General features: G+C 41.4%; 1 protein-coding gene across 3 annotated transcripts in view; it reads right to left on the bottom strand.

Moving 5' to 3' along the window:
• The window catches only part of mapk8ip1b (mitogen-activated protein kinase 8 interacting protein 1b), a 78011-nt gene that overhangs the window by 5440 nt on the left and 50302 nt on the right, over window positions 1-22269 (bottom strand). For all 3 annotated transcript variants that reach the window (XM_079555028.1, XM_079555029.1, XM_079555030.1), the window contains 6 exons: window positions 18699-18777; window positions 11992-12331; window positions 9932-10665; window positions 7939-8014; window positions 2384-2556; window positions 2129-2232 (listed from right to left, as the gene is read on the bottom strand). In XM_079555028.1, coding sequence (XP_079411154.1) covers window positions 2129-2232; window positions 2384-2556; window positions 7939-8014; window positions 9932-10665; window positions 11992-12331; window positions 18699-18777 — 1506 coding nt within the window. The remainder of the gene's footprint in view (window positions 1-2128; window positions 2233-2383; window positions 2557-7938; window positions 8015-9931; window positions 10666-11991; window positions 12332-18698; window positions 18778-22269) is intronic.

Here is a 22269-nt window from a genome sequence, read left to right as displayed (position 1 = left end):
TCCTAACGGACATTCGAGCTTGGAAAGACATTGAAAGTGAACTCCATCTCTGCAAGTCAATGGTTATGGCTTGCAAGGTATGATTATAGTTATTCTCAATCATTTTCTCCACTTTGGGATGTATAACAACTCCTAGATATTTAAAATTGTGCACAATATTGAAAGAGGTTGGAACTTTTATAGATCTGCTTAATGGCATCAGGGCTGATTTGGTCCAATTCACCCTATAACCAGAAATATTTCCATATTGTTTAAATACATTAAGAAGACAGCGAATAGATTCAAATGGATTGCTTGTACATGGGTGTAATTTACGGGGGGGGGCAGGGGGGATACAACCCCCCCCCCAATTTTCAGAACAACTCAATTAACCCCCCAATATTGCCGTGTAAAGAAAGAACAAAATCAGTAGGCTATATAAAGGTATACATGCGTTTGCGTCTTTGACATTGGTTTCATATTTTAAGCTAATCTTAAAATAAAAGTGTTTTGCGTGTCGGAGAAAAAGCACTAAAGTGTGCACCGACATCAGTGCAGCTACAGCCCACGCACCTCAAAGTACAGGAGAGCCTCGGGGATTAAGGGGCAATAATGCATTTAAATATGAGATCTTAGGGGAAGATCGGTCATTATGTTAGTTATGGTCATTGTTATACAGTGGTCAGGCAGGATCAATACGTTAAGCATCCTGCCCGTTTGTCTCGTACTCGTTCTCCAGGACAGCGGAGACACAAACCGAAACTATCACGGCAAACTGTTGCTGTTTAATGAAAGGAGACGTCGGGTGCGAGGAGCGAGAACCAGACACACAACGAGCGCGGTAAGACCAACCAATACACTCCTCAAGATAACACGCGTTTATAACTTGAAATAGAGCTGCGAATGATCTGCAGTCACACGGACTGTCACTGATCTTAAAAGCCCACAAACGTCAGATAAACATTCTTAGCAGAGGGTCCATGAAGGCCATAGGGGGATGTGTGCACTAAAGAAAGGGGAGGGAGGGGCCAACAGGGCTGATATGCACTCAACACTATTGGCTTTAACTGAGCTCTATCAGCCCGTGTCTGTCTGTAGCAAAGTTATTCCTAAAGTATGTCTAAGGAAATGAGCCCAGTTCTCCTGGTTTCACTCCTCTGTCAGTGGGACTGAGTGGACTATACCTGGCCTTAAACTTTGAATGAATTAACATTACCATAAAATTATGCCCATAGGTATTAGTAATGATCTTTGGATGATATTAGTCTATAATCTTATTGAAACTGCTCAGAGTCAACGCACTGTTTGGGACCAAAAGGGCTTGATTTAATGTTTTTGTCCATCAGCCTCTTTAATTTAAGGGTATCACTCTCCAGGTGCTAAAATGACCCAGAATGTAGGAAACTGCTTGTATTTGGCTCGAAGTTTGCTGGGTCCCCCCCGAGACCCCCATGTACTCTGTCACAGAGAAACATAACATGATTATGGAATCTTAACCCCCTCAATGTTGAGACGAAAGTTACACCCTTGTGCTTGTTTATATCAGAATGTCATCTGCATGAAGCGAAATATAGTGTGGACCATTACCGGTGCCAGTCTCCCTGACTGTTGAATTAATTGTTCTATAGGCTCCAGGGAGAGGCAGAAAAGCAGTGGTGACAAAGGGCAGCCCTGACGAGATGAATGTTAGACTGTGAACCTGGGGGAACAAGAATCGCCTGTTCTCACCACTGCGCTGGGATCAGCATAAAGAGTTTGAATCATTGAAAAAAAGCCCTCACTGAAGCCCATATGTTCCAGTACCAAAACAATTCTAGCCGATCGAATGCCTTCTCAGCATCGAGTGAGAGAATGGCATTATGATTCGAGGATTTTAAGGTTGGATTAACCACCATAAGTAAAAACAAGCAGCTTGTGAACAGTATGGCTTTGGAGTCAGATTGGTTTCATAATCATCATATATGATGCTTCATATATGGAGCTCTTGTTGTTTTCTTATATTTCTCTTACGTATAGCACCGCGCTGGCGTTTTGCAATAAAACTACAAAAGGAATACAACATATCCATCAAAGACGTGTCCGCAAATCGTGATTTTGTTTTTATTGTGAGCCATGTAACGTCTTGATTTGTGATAATAGTGGTGCAGACCTTTTGCATTGCAGCACACAGCACATCGTTGCCTTTGTGATACGGGACCTGGACCGAGCCCAGAAACTTGAGTCTGTATCGGTCCATCCACTCACTGCTATTCACTGAGAGGAGGAAGAAAACACAAGCAAGCAGTTAATTAATCAATATTTCATGAATACAATGAAATAATGTGTTCTTTATTGAACTATTAAGAACAAAAAGTACCATGGTTGTGTGAGAAGAGTCTCTAAAAACCTTCCGTTTGTGATTTACCTTTGTAGCTGTCCGAGTCCCGGGCCACTTCCATGGCGTAGTAGGCTGGGAACGCCCCACGAGCGCCTGTCCTCATGTTCAGACCCTCGAACCAGAAATCCTCCGCCTGCACCTCCACGAAGAGAGGGTCGTCCACCTCCAGCTCCAGCTCATCGTCGTGACGCGGGACAAATCTGAGCACAACGAACCACAGTCAGGGCTATTAGTACTTTTCCTTGTGGACTTTACTAATGTATCAATTTCATGAAATGTATATTGTAAAAGTAGACAATTGTGAAAAGAAAAAGGGCATCTATACTTGTGAAGCATTTGTCCCGATCTGCTTATAAATACACCCTTGTGAAGAACTGGGATGTTGCCAAAAAAAAAAAAAAAAAAAGACTTTGGAGACAATTTACTGTATTTAAACCTGACAAACTAAGGCATCGGTTTCCCTCCGTTATTCTTTAATAATATCCTGCATTCATCCTGAAATCAGTTTGACCATATTCCCTGTTCACACATCCCGAAAAATCAGCGATCCGCCTCCGTGTTTAACTGTAGGAATGGTGCACAGGCCTTGTAGACTCAAATGTAACGTCTATGGTTGTGGCCAAAAAGTCCCATTTTGGTTTCATCATTCCAAAGGACATTGTTTCAGAAATGTCGAGGCTTGTCTCTGTGCTGTTTGGCATATTGTAAGCAGATACTCTGTGGCATTTGCAGAGTAATGGCTTTCTTCTGACGACGGTGCCATGCAGCCCATGTTTCATCAAGTGCCTCCTTAATGAGCATCTTGAAAAAGCTATTCCATTTTTTGTTTTTCCTTTACATCCTTGACAATTTTCCTGCCAGTCGTTGCTGAATTTTGTGTTGGTCAACGTGACCATGGTTTGGTTTCAACAGAATCCCGCCTTTTCCACTTCTTAATTAGAGTTTGAACCCTGCTCTCAGTACCTTGGATATCTCTTTTATAACCCTTTCCCATTTTATACAGTTCAACTACATTTCTCGCAGATCCTTTAACAATTCTTTTGCTTTCTTCATGACTCAACCAGAAACGTCAGTGCAGCACCGGATGACAGAAGTGCCTGTCAGGAGCCCAAAAACTCACTGAACTTTTATACACACAATAATTACAAACACAGGTCAGAGGTGAGGATGCTTAACTTTAGTAGCCATTCAAACCCGTTTGTGTCCACTTGTGTGTATATGATCAGGCCAAGATCACCAAAGTGTTTAAATCTGTGAGTCATTTTGGTTGTTTCTTTTTTCACTATGATTTAAAAAGAGCAAACTCAGTTGTTTGACCAAAAATGGCTTCACACAACCACTAACCATGAGTGAAAAAAACCCTGTTTGTGTTATCATTCATATTCTCTGAAATAAAAAAAAATAAAAAATTCTGGCAGGGTCTGTACACTTTTGGGCATACGGTATACACCCACTCTTCACAGAGTGACTGTGACTCTCTTCAGAGTGAAACTTAAGACAATCAGACACCATGAACATGACGTTAAATACAATGTTCTCTTTATTTCCGATAAAAACACTGAGGCCTCATTGCACTTCAGTCTGTCCCGGACAGGTGAAGAAGCAGGAAAATGTCTCATTCGACTAACCTTCTTATTAGGACTTCAGCAGGAAGTATTAATGAAATACTGAAATTCAAGTAATTATTAATAAGCTTTAGATTAAAAAGAAGGAATGAAATGAATTGTTAAAACACCTCTAGATTTGTATGTGATGTCGAGTCGTGTGTCCTTGTTCCTCTGACTCATGATGTGGACAGGATTGTGGTATCCAGTTTTAATGAAGAGAAAGTGAACTGAGCCTCAAGTGCAGTTTGCTGGAGCATGGACCTGTCCACATCAGTCACATGGTCTACCATGACTCAGAGGAAGTGACCCTCACATGACCCTCTAACAACGACACACACAATTCTCTTTTAAAAGTAATACAGGATTATACAGGATTGTTTTTGTTCCCCTCACTATTATGAATGAAGAACAGACCTTTGAACGCGACCATTGAAGTTTTTCTTTGAACTTCCTGAAGTTCTGTCATGCAAAACTGGCATGACGTCCTTCTTCACCTGTCTGTGACTGAAGGGATAATGTGGCCTCAGCATTTTATAAAGAGTACATTGTATTTGGTGTCATGTTACAGTCACTCATGGTCTGATTGTCTAACCTGACGTGTAGCTGTGAAGAGAGTCAACTCACAGTTACTCTGAGAAGAGTGGGACCATTTACAATCTGAACAGATTCAAATGTACACTAGAACATTTACTGTGGAATTCGATTGACCTAAAGGGGCTCTCGATCCGAGAGCGGCACTTTAGGGTCAGTGTGCTGCACTTAAGCCGGTCTAAACTGCCGCTCCGAGACCGGCTCCGAGACCGGCTCCGAGACCGGCTCCGAGACCGGCTCCGAGACCGGCTCCGAGACCGGCTGAAACAGGTGGTCAGAACAGTTTGATTACTGCTCTGACGAGGCAACTTTGTGATAACAAAGCACTTTGTGATACCTTTCGGTATGAAAATCGCTTTATAAATAAAGTTTGATTGATTGATTCATTGAAAATGGATCAACTTTATCTCATCAGTTTGTCTCTCTTCATTACTTCAGTAAAAGTACAGAGAATAAATATGACTCCAATACAAGTAAAAGTGAAATTATTAATTAGTATTTACTGTATTATTTGTACCTTTATTTAACCAGGAAAGCCCCACGAGGATTAAGATTCTTTTTTCCAATGGAGTCCTGGCTGATGCTTGTTCATGATAGCAATTTGGCTGCATTGTTGGAGCCAGCTTCATTATTTAGAATTAGGTGAAAATAAAAAAGAATAATAAAAGTAAAAGACAAACACGTGGAAGTCAGAATGACACGTCTGTATTCAATGATGACTTAAAGGGGGGGGGGGGGGGGGGGGAGTTCAAATTGAAAGTGCAGGAGCCAGTAACTTCCGGAGCCAGCTGCCACTTATGGTTTCAGGAAGTTGCAACACAATGGGGACAAACCTTCTTTCTTACTGTGAATCAGTCGCATTCGACAGTGCATCTGCACAGCGCCACCTACTGTTCATAAAGTGTGCATTACTAGGCTTTTAAAATGAACAAAATACTGTACATGGACAACTTTGGAACTGTTTTAGAGCTAGAGTAGAAAGCATTAATGTAGTAACAGTAATTGGTTCTAAACAAAAATACGACTCAATTAAGTATAGATGCTGAAAATCTCACATCGAGCACAGTAATGTTGTAGATTGACTTCATGACCACCTCTGCATGTAAATACAAATGGTAAAGCATTGTGGAACATTTCAATAGCATGTGTAGTACCGTGCGTGTCCACATGAGGGCGACTGACGCTGGGACAAACTGAAGCGACGGGCCTTTCAACACTTTTCACCATGAGCGGCTCCAGTAGTTGTTGTTTGTGTTCACATATCCGTCATGAGGTACGTTTATTTGAACTACATCAGTCCGTGAGCGAATGGAGATGCTCTTGACAGGTGAAACGCGCCTCATTATCCTCAATACTCCGGCTCTCTGCTCTGTTACTATGGAAACATGCAAATGACATGGGCTGCGAACGCACTGTGAAAACACACGCTCAAGTATAGAGACAGATGAGTGTGATATTACACATGAAACGCAATAAAGAATGTGAGATAAAGAATATGGAGCGTATATATACAGTGCCTCTCGAAAGTATTCATACACCTTGAACTTTTGCACATTTTGTCATGTTTACAAGCCTAAACATAAAGATTTTATTTAGATTTTTTAACTGAACGTTCACACACAAGTAACAGACAACTGTGAAGTGAAAGCGAAATGATACATGATTCCGTTATTTTTCAAAAAATAGAAAGGTGAAAAGTGGGGCGTGCATAAGTATTCATACAGCATTTTCTGGGTGCATTAAATTGCCTTTATAACATTCCTAATGACTCCAGAATGTTCACACCTTGGCCTAACGGTTAAATAGAGGCACCTGTGTGTAATCTACTCTCAGTATAATCATAGCTGTTCTGTGAGGGCCTCAGAGCTATGGTCGGAGTGTATCGGTCACTAAACAACATCATGAAGGTCAAGGAGCACCAGAGAGGTCAGGGATAAAGCCGTGGAGAAGTTTAAAGCAGCATTAAGTTATACAAAGATTTCCCAAGATTTAAACATCTCCCAGAGCAACTGTTCAATCCATCATTCAGAAATGGAAAGAGTGTAGCACCACTGCCAACTTACCAAGACACGGTCGCCCATCTACAATATTAGATCAAACAAGGAGGACACTGGTAAGATATACAACCAAGTTCCCCAAGATAACTCTGGAGGAGCTGTGAAGTCCTGCCGCTGAGCTGGGGGAATCTGTACATGGGACAACTATAAGTCGTATCTACACAAATCTGGCCTTCATGGACGAGTGGAAGAAGAAAGCCATTATTGAAAGGAGGCCATAAGAAATCGTGTTTGAAGTTTGCTAGAAGTCATATGGAGGACACAGCTCCATGTGGAAGAAGGAGCTTTGGTCAGATGAGACAAAAATTGAACTTTTTGGCCCAGATGCAAAACGTTATGTATGGAGCAAACCTAACACTGCTCATCGTCCTGAGTGCCCCATCCCCAGTGTCTCATATATACGGGGGGGAGCATCATGCTGTGGGGCTGCTTTTCCTCAGCGGGGACTGGGGAGATTGTAAGAATAGTTGGGAAGATGGATGGAGCCAAATACAGGCTGGAGTGGAGATTCACCTTCAGCAGGACAATGACCCTAAACACAAAGATAAATCTACAATGGAATGGTTCAATAAAAACATATTAATGTGTTAGAATGGCCCAGTCAAAGTCCTGACCTAAATCCTATTGAAAATCTGTGGAATAATCTGAAAACTGCTGTTCAGAAACGTTCTCCTTCTTATTTGACAGAGCTTGGGTTGTTTTGTAAAGAGGAATGGGCTAAAATGTCAGTCTCTACATGTGCAAATCTTGTAGAGTCAGACCCCAAGACTTGTGCTGTTATTGCAGTAAAAGGGGGTCCCACAAAGTATTCATGCATGCTGTATGAATACTTATGCACGCCCCTCTTTTCGGTTTTCTATTTTTTGAAAAATAACAGAATCATGTATCATTTCACTTTCACTTCACAGTTGTCAGTTACTGGTGAACTTTCAGTAAAATCTTTATATTTATGGTTGTAAACATGACAAAATGTGCAAAAGTTCAAGGTGTATTAGTACTTTCGAGAGCCACTGTAGATAGAGACAGCAGGTTCTCCAATGCCCCTCTTTTCATTGTTTCTTTTTTTGTAGCGTTTTTGTCGCTTCTTCGTCGCATTTTTGTCACTTTTTCCTCAAATTTCTGTCACTTTTACTGCCATTTTGACACTTTGACAGAGATGTCTATAGTCTCATTAACAGTGTAATCGTAAATGTTACTTTGACTCAAAATATGAACGCACACACACACACGGGTGTTTGAAAGGGACGTCGGCGCCCTCTACAGTCTGAAAGCGACCGGCACAGGCTGACTTACAGATGGCATGGCTGTGTTGTTGCACCTTCCTCACCTGTAAACGGCTCGGTGCGTCTGCTCTCGCTCCTCTCCGTTGATCATGCAAGAAAACAGGCCGAACGACTCCGCGCCTGCAAGGCCAGAGAGTCAGCGTCAACACAATACATCTTATCCGGACGTATAAATTGCAATAAGATATGTTTCCAAAGGCGTGCTGACCTAATTATTTGATCCGCTGTCTCTGCACTATTATTACAATGACTGAATACGGAATTTTGCATGCATGTTGATCACAGCTAGAAAGAAATCCATCTATGTTTGGATATTTACCGAAAAGGCGGTCTGGGAAAGTCTGTGATTGACCTGTGCTAACGGAGAAACCCAGTTTATATCTGGTGTGATTCCTGCTGGTTGAGTCGGCTCGTCTCTGCAGATTCTAATGCACTGAGACAGAATGAGACCAGAGCCCAGCTGGAGACCAAACACAGCCCCGCACAGTCCGAGAGACGGCGCCGCACACCGACAGATTCACACCTGGGGAATTACCACCGAGAGCAGTTTTTAGATACCACTTTGACACGGGGCTTTGTTTTACTCGCACGATTGGATTGCTTTAAAAACTGACACTGAGCTGCAACAACTGCAATGTGGACATTTATGAAGTCTGTCTTAAACATTTACCACAGTTTAAACTTTTCTGCACTTAGATGACACTGCATTTCCTCCTTTAATAGCATGTATATAGTCATAAGGAGTGGCAATTCGATATCTTGTGTTGGGTTGATGAGAAGGCGCAGTGACCAGCTCTGTCCACTAGATGTCAGTGTTCAGACAGATTAAAACCTTATTAAAGGAGCAGTAACTGATTTTTTTCTACTTATAGAATGAAATTTGTTTCATCCTCCTTTAGTATATTATAAACTCAGACTTTTGTGGAAAAATCATCTAATCTATCTATTTATAAAGCATTTGTAACAATTTCATGAACTTTCCCCATGGAAGTGACCCTGAAAAGTGAAATGTGCCAATAAACTCGTTCCTGTGAAGTCTTGGGATGCAGCAAATCTGTCAGGAAAACTTGGAACGAGTTTGGACGACAACTAACATTTCAGTTTAGTGGCTTCCTCTTTCATTGAAATGAATAAAAAAAAAAAAACAGGTATAGGGTCTTTTAAGCCACACTTTCACAAGTGTATCATAGCTTTTCACACTTTCACAAGGAAAGCATCAGTGTCCCACTAACACAAATCATTTCACACTCTGATGTGGCGAAGAAGAGAATACTGTATCAAAAGGCCCAGAGAGAGCCTGACGAATCAGTGCGATGCAATCAATGTGAAATTAAATCCATAAACAAAGTGATACATTTTCATGACAAACAGAACCTAAACTAGAATGACATGGACTCTGCTGCTTCGGAGCGTTTTGGAACAGAACAATGAACTAATTTGTCCTTTTGTGTTTACACTGCTGTGCTGAGCCTTTTTACATATGCAAATTAGTATTGATACTTTTTACCTGGCATCCATACTTAGAAAGTAGCTGTCCGGTATTGATACTATGGCATCGATCCGCCCATCCCTATTACAAACCACTGATGTGCAACTTCTTTTTTTTTTTTTTACTTCAATTCAAAAGTGTAAAACTATGATTAATATTCATATTTCATAATGTATGTTGAGCTGTCTCCATTTTGATTCTTTTTTTATACTTTGTTTGTATTTTCAAATTTTATATGAAGTACATTTCGGCTACATTCAGACTGCAGGCTGCAGGCAACCCCAATATGCTTTTACTATGATGACTTTGAACATAGATACAACAGATCATTTATCTCAGCTAAAATCATGAAGGATCCTGTATCTCCAGTATCATTAAACACACAACAATCTCCTATTGTCTCAAACCACAAACCAGGTGCGGTTTGTTATTGCCGCAGAACTGGCTGTAAAACCTGACAACTTAAAAGTGCATGATTCATTTATGAGATCGACCAAAGTACTTTTTTCTGATGAATTGCTCGAACATTCAGAAACAGTGCTACTCACTTGAGGAGCTGGAGCGCCCGTTGAGGAACACGTTGAGGAACTTCTTGGAGAAGTGCAGATCTCCGTCTGTGGACGAGTCGTCCGACAAACAGGCGGTCCCTTCTCTCCTGACCCCGCCCACCTGCGCCCCGCCCCCCTCCTCGTCCTCGTCTTCCTCGTACTCCTCCCCCAGGGCCGACTCGTACGGCGAGGAAACGCAGTTGTCGTAGACCGTGGCCGAGTCGCTGTCGTCGCTGTAGCCCTGGTAGCACTGCCGCAGGCTCACCAGCTCCAGCTGCGCGTGCTCGTCCACCACCAGCGTGTACTTGACCGAGTCGTACGTCAGGCCGCTCGCCTCGGGGCTCAGGGAAGTCCTTAGCGCCGTCGAGGCTAACTGTTTGTCCTTGCTCTTCCGCCGGCCGTCCATCATGATCCGGTCCACGTCCTCGTCCTCGCCGTAGTAGCTCTCGTCCGTCGCGTCCACGTACTCCACCGACGAGCCCACCCGGAACGCGCCCAGGCCGGACGTCTTGAGGCTCAGGTCCAGGGCGAGGGAGGAGGGGGAGTGGGGCGGGCTGGGCGGCGTGATGAGCGACTCCACGCAGGACGCGTAGGGCGGCGGCGGCGCATAGATCTCGTCCTCCTCGAAGATGCACTGGTCAGTTCTGTCCGGGAGCGGCTGGTACGGCGGCGGGCCCTCCGTGTCCGAGCTGATGGACATGCGCCCCTGCTCCGTCTGCTGCGAGAGGAACGGCCTGGGGAGAGCACAGCATTTACTCAACAATTTACTCAACTGCTGTCGCTTCTCGGAGTGGTTTTATATCACTGTAGTTTACTTGAGCAAGTTTATTATAAAGTATCATTACTCTAACTTCAACTTCAAGTATTTGGTTACTCTCAGGTGGTCAATTTACTGAAGTACTGCACTCATGTAGATCTGTACTCCACTACATTTAACCCCCACCTTAACCAACCACATTTTCTCCAGTTCAGCTTTACCCAAATCAAAAAACCTTCTCGACTGGCGAGCGACAGTGTAACGCCTCATTTGAAAGCTAAGACCAACAAAACTCATCTAAATGGAGCTTTTTCCTCGCGTTGTTGCCACTTTCTTGACATTTTGTTCCTTCACTTTTTTGTTTGATTTTCGTCACTGTTTCATCACTTTTCTTCTGGCCTTTTTGTCTTTTTGTTGCGTTTTCATCTGACATTTTTTACACTGTAGTCACTTTTTTATTGCTTTTTCGTCACGTTTTTGTCGCTCTTTTGTTGCATTTTCATCCTCATTTTTGTTGCTATTTTGGCCATTTTTACCAAGAACTTTTAGATTTGAGTAATGCCGAACTGGAGAAAATGTGCTCGTTTCAGGCGGGGGTTTAAGACGTTAAAGGATAAATAAAAATAATAATAATACTTTCTACTCCACTACATAAAGTGAATAATCTACATATCTCCAAAGTAAAAAAGTCAATTTGTCCATGTGTTTTGTTCATTTTAAAAGCCTAGCAATGCACACTCCAGAGCAGTAGGTGGCGCTGTGCAGATTACATGGTCAAAAGCCACTGATTCACAGTGAGGAAGAAGGTTTGTCCCTGTCGTGTTGCCATACAGAGGATGAATTCACGACCATAGACTGTAAATTAAGAATGGACTAATTGTGGCCACTTCCTGAAACCATAAGGAAGTGGCGGCTGGCTCCAGGAGTGCCTGAAAGAAATCGATCTGTTTCAACTGAATCCATTATTAAACACAGATTTGACTGACCTCCACGTGTTTGTCTTCACTCGTGCAATATTGTCCTATTTTTACTATTTTCATTTCCGCCTAATTCGAAATAATGGAGCTGGCTCCAAATAACACAGTCAAATAGCTAGCATGAACGAGCTTCAGCTAGCCCACGCTGAACACTATGGGGGAAATAAATCAGTTTTTTATAACACTTGTTAAACGGATTTGCAGTTTCTACTATTAATAATTAAGTATTTTCTATAGCAAATACTTCAGTACTTTCACCAGTACTTAAACTCAAGTAATGAAACCAAGCAGTTTGAACCTCTGATGTTTTCAGAGACTCTACCCACCTCTGGTCAGGGGCGAGGGAGGCGGAGTCCAAGGCATCGGCGGACGAGCGCTGGACGGGGGTGAGGTAGATCTCCTCCGTGGGCTCCGGTCGGGCGTCCCGCGGCGGGTCTGCGGAGGCTTTGTTGGCGGGGTATAGGGGAGCCGGGGTGTAGTTCTGGGGAGGGGGCGGAGGGGCGGGGGGCTTGTCTTTGGAGCGAGCGGCGGAGCAGGCGGCAGGGTGCGACGCGTGGCTGTGCCTGCAGGGGGCGTCGGTGGAGGTGCCTCTGTCTTTAGTCTGAGCCGACTGGACCTTATCCTCGTCGCTCAGGCAGCTGTGCTCGCGCGGCGGCGTCAGGTCGCCTGCGGGGGGCGGGAAAGAGGAAAACGTGATTAGCGTCGCAAAATCGTTCTTTACTTTTATCTGTTGGATAAAAGAACAAAGTCACGCACCATTTCTTTCAGGGAAGTGAGGAGCAAATTTTACCCAAGGAGCATCGGTGGCTAGAGAGGGCAGTGACAATCTGCTTATGTCTTACAAACCACTAAAATCTTCTTGAGGTTAGCAGCAAAATAAAGTGTATGGTAGGTGCACCGTTAAAAGATACCAACAGCACGGACAACGCTATAGGACAAAATTTGGTACTAAAATCTGGAACCAGGGTTTATACAGGCAGCAGCCAATCAAATATAATGCTATTTTTTTTTTTTTTTAAATTTGCCATTTTATTGCACGAAAACAGTATTTGTAATGTCACAAACGCAAATTGGACACAACTGCAGCCATAACTGCAGCTATCTATCTTCGAGACCGCCATTTTTGTATTTTCAACAAACTTATGCAGTAAAACTAGTTGAATATTGTCATTATTTTCCAATAAATTTAGATTTAATGCCTGTAGGAATGGAATGTTTTTCTTTTTAATGCCTCGTGAAACCACGTGGAACAGATTTTTTTTTTTCCTCTAGATACATGTTGATGCCTGGTAGTTCCCAAGTGCCTGCCTACATTTGTATCGCAAATAATATAAACAATCATGTATTGAAAACTGCAGTACAAGACTCAACAGTATACCAATAATCCTGTTTATTTAGCTCTTGCCTGTAGCTGAATTCATGTTGCCTACATTCTTTCTAACTGCATGTATGTACAGTATGTGCTTAATATCATTTGAAGAAGTTGGAAAAGTTAATCATGAATAAACTAAAGCAAAGATTTCAAAACTTTTCAGGCCGCGACCCCGCACATCACAACCAACAACTCAGGACCCCCTTCTGTAAAATGCAATTAGCATATATAATAAGTAAACGTGAAAAACAAAATAAATGTAAAAATTAGTGGTGGGCCGTTATCGGCGTTAACGTGCTACTGACTGTAAACTGTTCATCAGGACCTCTAATGTCGGCCTACAGTTCAAAATTAATGTTTAACTGAATAAACAGTTAGTAAACACAAGTGCATCTTCTTGAACATGAACTATTTTCATCACCAATTATCATAGTAGAAAGTTCTCAAGCAGTTTGTGATGGATTGTGGAAACAGGAGATGAGCCCCTGGTCTAACGCACCCCCTGACTTAAGTCATTATTTGGGCAGCACACATATTCTGAATGGCTTCGGCAGAATTCAATTGAGCCATTTTAATCTAGATTAAAATGGCTCAACCCTAACCCTAATTTCAAAATTAATCTAGATTAATCTAGATTTAAAAAAAAAAAATCTATGCCCACCTCTAGTAAAAAATATAAAAGCTATCAAGGAAGCATTGGCTTTAGCCTGCAGAATGTTTTCAGAGGAAGTTCAAATTCAGTGTTCATGTTCAGTCCATGTTGGCTCAGACAACGGTTGAGCGATTGTTTTGCTAGTTGCTTATTTTGCAGCGCCTGTAGCGCATCCTGGCCTGGTGATGCTAGCATGTACATGTCATGTATGAGCTTAACACAGAGCCTGCAGTTTTGCACAAAGTCAGGTTTACTGATATTAGTTTACATACTGAATGTTGAACATACTGTATAAATAAAGTATGCTGTTTTCAATCAAAAATATATCAAATTGGATGTCAGAAATGTTAAAAAAAATATTGTCTCTAAATCTTCTTGCAACCCCCACTTCAGTCCCTCGTGACCCCCACACTGCAAAAAGTAATGAACTAGATCAGTATAAACATCTCAATTTGTGTTGTTTTGACTAGTTAAGAAGTTCTTGGGCATTTGTCCTAGGTTATTTCACTTGTTCTGAGATGTTTCTGACTCGTTTCAATACATTTCGTCCTTATTTCAGGTCATTTTCTTTGCCAATGGGGTAAGAAAATTGGTCTTATCTCATTGGCAATTTTACTTTCTTATTTCAAGCGAGATTTACCCGAGAACTGGTCTGAAATGTCCTCAAACAAGCAAAGTAAACTAGGTCCGATCAGGAAAAGTATCTAAATGAGTGAAAACCGACAAAAACAGGATGCATTTCCTCAATTCAAGTCATTTAAGCCAATGCTTGATATTTACTTTTTGCAGTGCACTTTTTCAGGACCATCATCAATAGTTAAGCCCGACCGCTGCAAGTATTTTTAGGACCCTCAAGTCAAATTACACTGAGGGCCCCGTGAAGCCTGGGCCCTGGAGGCAGCGCTGAAGAAAAGAACTTTGTTGTTCCAGCTCAAATGAATGAGAAAAAACACAACTGGATTTCGTCAGATATAGATATATAATATAGAATGCATGAACATTGTTTTTTCTGTTTCATACAAAAAAAAAGTTATTGTTCAGATACCGGTATTGTAAACCAAGCTCTGGAAGAAAAAATAAATGAAAAAGTTGAATAGTCCACAACCCTATGAACGACCCCAATTGATTTTTGAATTCACCTAAAGACGATGAGCTCATCTCTAAACACATGAACCGACACAAGGAAACTCAAAGTCACATAAATCCCAAAGAAAACAAACAAAATGAGACTCAGCAGGCAGTGTCACTATCGCTGTTAGATAATGCTTGATTAATCTGTGTAATCCCAACCTTTCACCAAACTCTTATGTCACAGATTAGAAATATCTTAAGAGAGAGAGACACAGGCAGATGGTAATTTAGAAGACTGAGGGTCACAGAACAGATGGCATCTTGCAGAAACCGTCTTCAGATCAGGTTAGAATGTCCGCATGCAGACGATGTGTTGTTCAGGACATGCTCACAGGCAGTGTGGCATCTCAAAAGCACACATAAACCCCTGACCAATGTTCTTGAAATGGTTTAGCACTGATCTAGGCATGTTTTTGAATCTAGTCATAGTGAGAGAATGTGTTTCTTTAATGGTTCTTCTATCTCTTAGCTTTAAAACCATGCAACGTGTCCAGGGCTCCCTCTATTGACATCATTTCAGACGTTTTTTTCTGTAAAATGCTCAGGGTGACTTCAGTCTAGATAAATAAGATTCCTTTCCCTGAAAACAGCGATAGCAGCTGGTCAAACGATACTGTCTAAAGCCTGGTTCACATGGGAAGAATTCAAAACTGTCAGCAGATCTTCCAAACTTTTTTTATATTTGCTAAAAAACATGCTAATTTGTCTTGTAACAGCAAAGAAAGACTTTTTGAATCTTCTTCAGCTTTAGACAAAGAATATTTTTTCTTAATTTATGAAAAAATAAGATCACAGCAACTCTTAATTTAAGAACTGATTCTCACAGATAGATAATACATTCCATTCTTTAATGTGGGTGGCACAGCGGTTAGAGCCTCGGCTTCACAGCTCAAAGGTCCTGGGTTCGATTCCCACCAGGACGGGGCCTTTCTGTGTGGAGCATGTTCTCCCCGTGTCTGCGTACGTTTCCCCTACCACTAAAAACATGTGCAATCCTCCAGCCAGGTGGTTCTGGCCATCTGGCTCCACATCATGAAGATGGAATATACAATATGTTAGTATTTATTAAGAACATTTTGCTCAAAAATGTGCGTAATTTAGAACATTTTACTTAAATCAAGCAACATTTACGTAAAATACCCCTCAATTTTTCACTAAATAAGAATGTTTTCCTTAAATTATTCCATTTTCTGAAGATATTTTGCTTAATTCTAGTTATTTATTTGCTTAAATCTAGTGTTTCTTTCTTGTTTTATGATGAGAAAAATATTCTTGGAAAAAGAATTCTTAGCAAGAAAAAAATGCTGACCCCATTGGCAGAATTTTTTCCTTCAAACAAGACAAAACGTCTTATTTTAAGATTTTTTTCCTTGTTTTTAGAAGGGTACTTTTTGCAGTGTGTGGTGTTCCAGTCACGTGGCAAAAACACAATTTCACTCGGGAACATTTCCCAGGTCAGACGGGAAATCTCGCAAAAACCTCTCGAGATCAAACGTGACTTCGGAGTAAACAAACATGGCGGAGGAAGAAGAGGCAGTGGCCATAGTTTGTAGTTTTTTTTTTACCTCCGTGCTTCCCAGCGCTACAGAGATTCCGAAACTTGGTTGAATTACAGGTAAAATGATACATTAGCTGCAACACGGCCACAAATTCTGCACACAAAAACGCAACATGATATTTCTATTCAGCAACTGTCTTTATAAATGAGTCCCTTATACCAGCCGTATTCATCATTAGTTGTTTTCATTTGTTGTGGATAAATGCAAGTAAAAATGCTGCAAACTAAATCATTGCGCTCAAAAATCTGAAATGTTTAACGCACTAAATGATCAAAGCTTAGTCTTAGTAATGTGACACCGGTTCCCTAACAATGAAAATGCGCCTGCACAGACATTACATGCAGCGGTCCTGGTGACCTGTGACATTCTTTCCCCTGCGTGTGCCCTCAGGTGTTCTGTATTCTGATGTAATGTCAGTCACGCTGGTCTGTGAGCTCACTTTGTTTAGCTTCATGTGCCCAGAGCGAGGACCAGGAAGAGTTACGTAAACTCTCCAGCGGCTGATGGAAGGAGGAATGTCGAGTTTCAAACGCCTGTTCTGAAAATAGCCTTAATGTTGATTTGAAAATATTATTAAGTTAAATAATGGTTAGTGTTGGCAGCTTTGTGGTGTTTCTTCAATGCACCGAGTCACATTTTCTCTATAGGTTTATATGGGAAATTAAAACTTGTAACTAAATTATAACTGTTAATAACAACATTTAGAAGGTTTTGTTTCTGTTTAAAAAAATCTGAATCTGTTTTTTTTGCACCAACATTAACATTTAACCAACATTTATCACTGAAAAACTAAATCCCCTCTGAAGGACTCTTTATATCCAATACGTCAGCAAAAGCAAACCCAGTAACAAAGATATTTGAATAATATGATTGGACCTGATGCGGTGAGATTAGACTAGATAGTCATTTTGGTAAGCAAATCAGCCATTTGGAACTCCGCCCACAACTACAGAGTTATTATTTGAATAAATCTGGATTAAAAGTCATATCTCTGTGTGATAAGATGTTTAGAAAGAGCCTTGTCGTCGGCTCTACAGCAGGTTGAAATCAGCAAAATCCCGCTATAGTGAATAGAGCTAAAGGTTAGGTTGGATCCGGAAGTAGAGTGGTGACATCATCACTTAACAAAATTGATGGAAAAAATGATTGGTTTATTACTTCTAAGTCGAGGCATCACAGTCGGGATCAGGTCATTTCTATGAAACGTCTCATTTGCAGTCGTGTTGTTTAGCCATATTAGCTTGATTTCCCCCAGTCATTCCTGGGGTTCAGTGGTTAGCATTCATTGTATCACTGTCCCATGTAGTACGTAGTAACCCCCCCCTCCCTTGTGATGCATCACAGGGGCGCTTCATGAAACAAAAAAGAAACAAACAAGGAGGTATCCAGGCAAGACTCGCAGCTAAGCCACACATGCCTCCCAGCCCTACTATTGTTCTGGCTAATGTCCCTTCACCGGAGAAGAAGGCAGATTATATTCGTCTGCTAAGCTCTTCCCCGAAGATGGAGCGGAGGGAGCTGCGCAGGAGGAAGAGGAAGGAGGAGGTGGAGGAGCTGACCAGTGCAGGACACCATGCTCTGAAACAAGGACAAACCCAGGAGGTGGTACACCGAGCACTGAAGGCAGCCAGCCGGGTTTCCTCCTGGTACTCCTGCTTCCCCTTCCTCCAATAACATGCTGGTCAGGTCGGGCAGCGGCTCAGGACTAACCCAACACCTGAACACAGTTTCATTGTACAATTGTACAATAACAAATAAAGCACTTACTCACTTAACTGAAGTTTAAACAACTGAAATAAAATATGAAAAACTACAAAAACTGTATTTGCCAGATAGGACAAAGAGTCATGGAATAACTCAAAAGAGATCAAAACAGCATCTGGGAAATAAGTGGTGCTTCCCATTTGATTACATGGCACTGGGTTAGAAGGGCCAGTCACAAGATGGCCGCCAGAAGTGCCATTCATTCCAACATGTTACAATGGCCATGTCCTATCTAGAGCTTTAGACCTTAGCCCATAAGTCTATACTGGCTCTATCCATTATTCAGATGTTGTCACTCCAAATATAGAGCTTCTTTTGGTCATTTCCTACACATATGTGAAAAGAAAACCTACAGATTTGTTTTAATATGTTTTCCCTTATATGATTGTATTATTGTCTCCAGCTAAAGTTTCATATGTAATTGAATTCCCCACTCACCTGCAGTGTCTCGCCTAAAGAAAGCATTAAGTTGTTTCACCGAGACATTCTTTGGAGAATCTAGTTTGCAAAAGTTCTTCCGCTCGAGCCCTACGGTTTAAAAGTCCTGCTACTCACCGGTTTTCTGTGGGGAGGACCCCGAGACCTTCTCCTGCCAGCTGTACTTCTTCCCAAACGAGTTGTTGTTCAGCGTGTCCTACGAGAGGCAAGAGAAGAGGAAGGAAATGCTTTAAAAATAACCCCCGAAACATGTGATGAAGTTTGAAAAAACATGTGCGACTAAAGCCATGGAGTCTGCTGCGCCGGAGCAGAGCAGAACTGCCCTCTCTGTCAAAGCCTGTATTCAGGAGTACGAGCTGCAGCCTTTTGTCTCCAGCCGTGGGAAGAATTTAAAAGGAACAGGCAACTTTTTCCCAACTCAATCACCTCAGAAAGAGACACAGAGGGGCAGAAGTTTGATACGAGTTTGTCCAGTTTGTAATGGTTAGAGTTTAAACCAGCACTGGACCAGAAAAATACATAAGTCACATACATTTCTACAGCATAATATACAACTATCCACAATCAAAATGAATATAAACTAAAATTGCATTGTGAGAATACTGCCTGAAGAAGCACAAGTACTGCAGTTTGAGGATCACTGCTTTACAGTAAAGAGTTCATACCGTTAACAAAGCATTTTCACTCCGAAAAGTGACCAAAACGCAACAAAACAGGCAACAAAAAGTGATGCAAATGCGACAAAAAACGCAACAAAAGTTTAAAAATTAAAATTAAGTATTTTCCTCCCCGTACTTGTTCCAGCAATGTCCTAATGTGTAGAATGAGCCCAGACCTGTTCACCACAACTGCCTCTAAAATCCTGCATTTAATTTAGAACCTGCAGTTACGCGTAAGACCTGAGGTGGCAGTAGTGAGTATAGAAATAACCGACTTGCATCTAGTCCCTTTAAGCTATATAGCAGGGGTAGGCAACGTCAGGCCCGGTGGCAAAAGCCGGCCCTCCAGCATAGAAGCTCTGGCCCTCAAGACGATTTTGAGAGATAGCTTTACTCAAATCAGAGATCGAAGTAAACGTCTTAACCCTCACCTGAACCAAGCACACTTTCTCCAGTTTGGCTTTACCCAAATCTAAAAACTAGGGCTGCTCGATTATTAAAAAATTATAGTCACGATTATTTTTGTCATAATTGAAATCACAATTATTCAAACGATTATTTGTTGCCTTTAAAAAAAGTCTTTATTTTATTTATATATTTATTAATAATTAAAAAAAAAAACGATGCTGAATATTTTCTGTTTTCTGAACAGTCATAAAAGTACAAATTATTTCATGTTTGGCTCGATTAAGGAGAGGTCTCTGTTTCACACCTGCCCCCTGCTGGCCAGCCCTCACACCTGTGCAAGCAAACTGAGCAGCACCTGATGACATCATCACACATGTTTGTTTTTATGTCAGACAAAAGCATGAGCCATGGCACGTGAAATGTGAAGGGAAAACAATCCCAGCGCCATGAAATAAAAGAAAAAAGTCTGCTTTGCCAGAAAAAAAGGAGAAAAAAAACAATGATTTAAAAAATAAATAAATATATATATATATATATTTTAGATTATGCTAATTTTGTAATCGTTTAGTGTAATAATCGAAATCGTAATCGAATTTCGATTAATTGCACAGCCCTACTAATAACGAATCTAAAAATCTAAAAAGTGTAAATATAGCAACGAAAATGAGGATGGAAACGCAACAAATAAGTGACAAAAAAGAAACAAAGTAGCAACAAAAGAGCGACAAAAACGTGACGAAAATGTGGCGAAACCAAGAAAAAAACCCAAAAAAAACAACTATGAAAATACGATAAAAATGTAGAAAAAACGCGAGTCATATATGACGTACAACTGGTAATTGTTTAAAGTGATGCTTTACTGCAAGGGGTCATGGGGGGGAATCCGCCCTCGGTCTTTTGACGATGAAGAAAATCTCTCTATTTATTTATTTCATGCTCACGACCTTGTAGATAGTATGGAGCACAAACTCTCGTCTACAAAGCAGCACAAAGCAATTTGCAACATAAATATATAATTAAACAATATACAACCCCCCCCTCAGCTGGCATACATAGGATTTAGGCAAATATATGTCTCTACACAAGCTATACAAAACTCGTCACTAGCAAGATTATCATTACAGGGATTACAATGACATGTTCTATCAGTTTCTTATATCAAACCCTGTCAGTGCATTGATGATGGTAATGTGTCACTGATTTATAATTTCTTCTTAATCTAACCAAACATGCCAGTAATCAAAGAAGGCAAAGATTGTTTTTCTGGCGTCAGATTGAGCTGGCGGCGTGGGGAGGAAGGAAGAGGAAACTCCGCTGACGAAGACGTGCCTATAATAAGACTCTCCTCAAAACTGTGTGACTCACGGACGACGTGAGACCGTCGCCATGGAAACGCTGACTCACAGAGGAGTGGTGCTGCGTGGGTAAACAAATATGAACGAACGCCGGTTTTCCCGACGACGCTGCGACATCCCATTGACCGGCGTTTGATGAAGCTGGAGTCGGAGATCGTTACTGCTGTTGATAAGATCGATCTCAGTCATCCACTACATCAGTTCTGCTGGGCGTTTCTTCACTTAGATGACCGACAATTCGAGAATCATTCAATCATTTTCAAAGCTTTGCCCCTCGGTTCGGGCCTGATTTGACCTGGATCTATAGCCCTGGTTGCACTTGGTCTGTTTGTTTGTCCGTTGGTTTGAGAACCACTGGCTTAAGTGATTGCCGCGGCCGCACTTCAATCCACCGTTCAAATTGCAGTCGTGCATCGCTCAACGCTCACGCCACAGATCTATAATTAAACTCTAGACAGGACGTTGCCATGGTGATCTAATGAAGTTAACGCTGCGAACTCCCGCTTGGAAAAAAAAGCCTTGGAACGCCGCTCAAAGTGGCGATTACAACATGTAAACTCGGATATGACCAGACTGCTCCGAGCTCAGATACGAGATGAAGAAGTGATGAAAGCTTTAACAAAACCACTGCATCGGTGCAAGTGAACGGTACTTTTGGTCAAAGACTACACCAGTGGTTCTCAACCTTTTGGAGCCGCGACCCCCATTTTAACAGTTAAAGGGGTTCGTGACCCCCCGCCCGGGTCACGCTGTGAAAAATTGGCCGACATACTACTACAAACAAAGAAAAAAAGGAATGGCTAATCAATCAAATTACGAACATACTGTATAATGGCACTCTGGTAAAATAGCAAACACATACCACAATAAAATATTATAATATACGCTAAAAAAAGTATGCATATTTTATCTACATGATCTGGCGACCCCCCAAATTTGTCTCGCGACCCCTGAGAACAACTGGACTACACTATAGCGTTACGTAGCATGTTTTGAATCAAGCAGCATGAATAAATAACGTTAGCATCTTCTTAGCGAACTGTTTTAGCATTAGCCGTTTTGTTTACACACATGTTTATTCAGCTGGACCGCTGAACATATTTTAGTTTTAGTCTTAGTCTTTTGACTAAAATGTAATTTAATTTTAGTCGAGATTTAGTCAATTTTTTTTTTTTCAATTTTAGTCTAGTTTTAGTCGACTAAAATTGCATGTCAATTTAGTCGACTAAATTTAAGACTAATTTAGTCGACTTATATTTATAATAT

Source organism: Gobius niger (assembly GCF_951799975.1).
Source record: "Gobius niger genome assembly, chromosome: 4".
In the NCBI taxonomy this organism is placed as follows: domain Eukaryota; kingdom Metazoa; phylum Chordata; class Actinopteri; order Gobiiformes; family Gobiidae; genus Gobius; species Gobius niger.
Note: the sequence above shows the minus strand (reverse complement) of the source record. Positions and strands in the feature narration are given on the sequence as shown.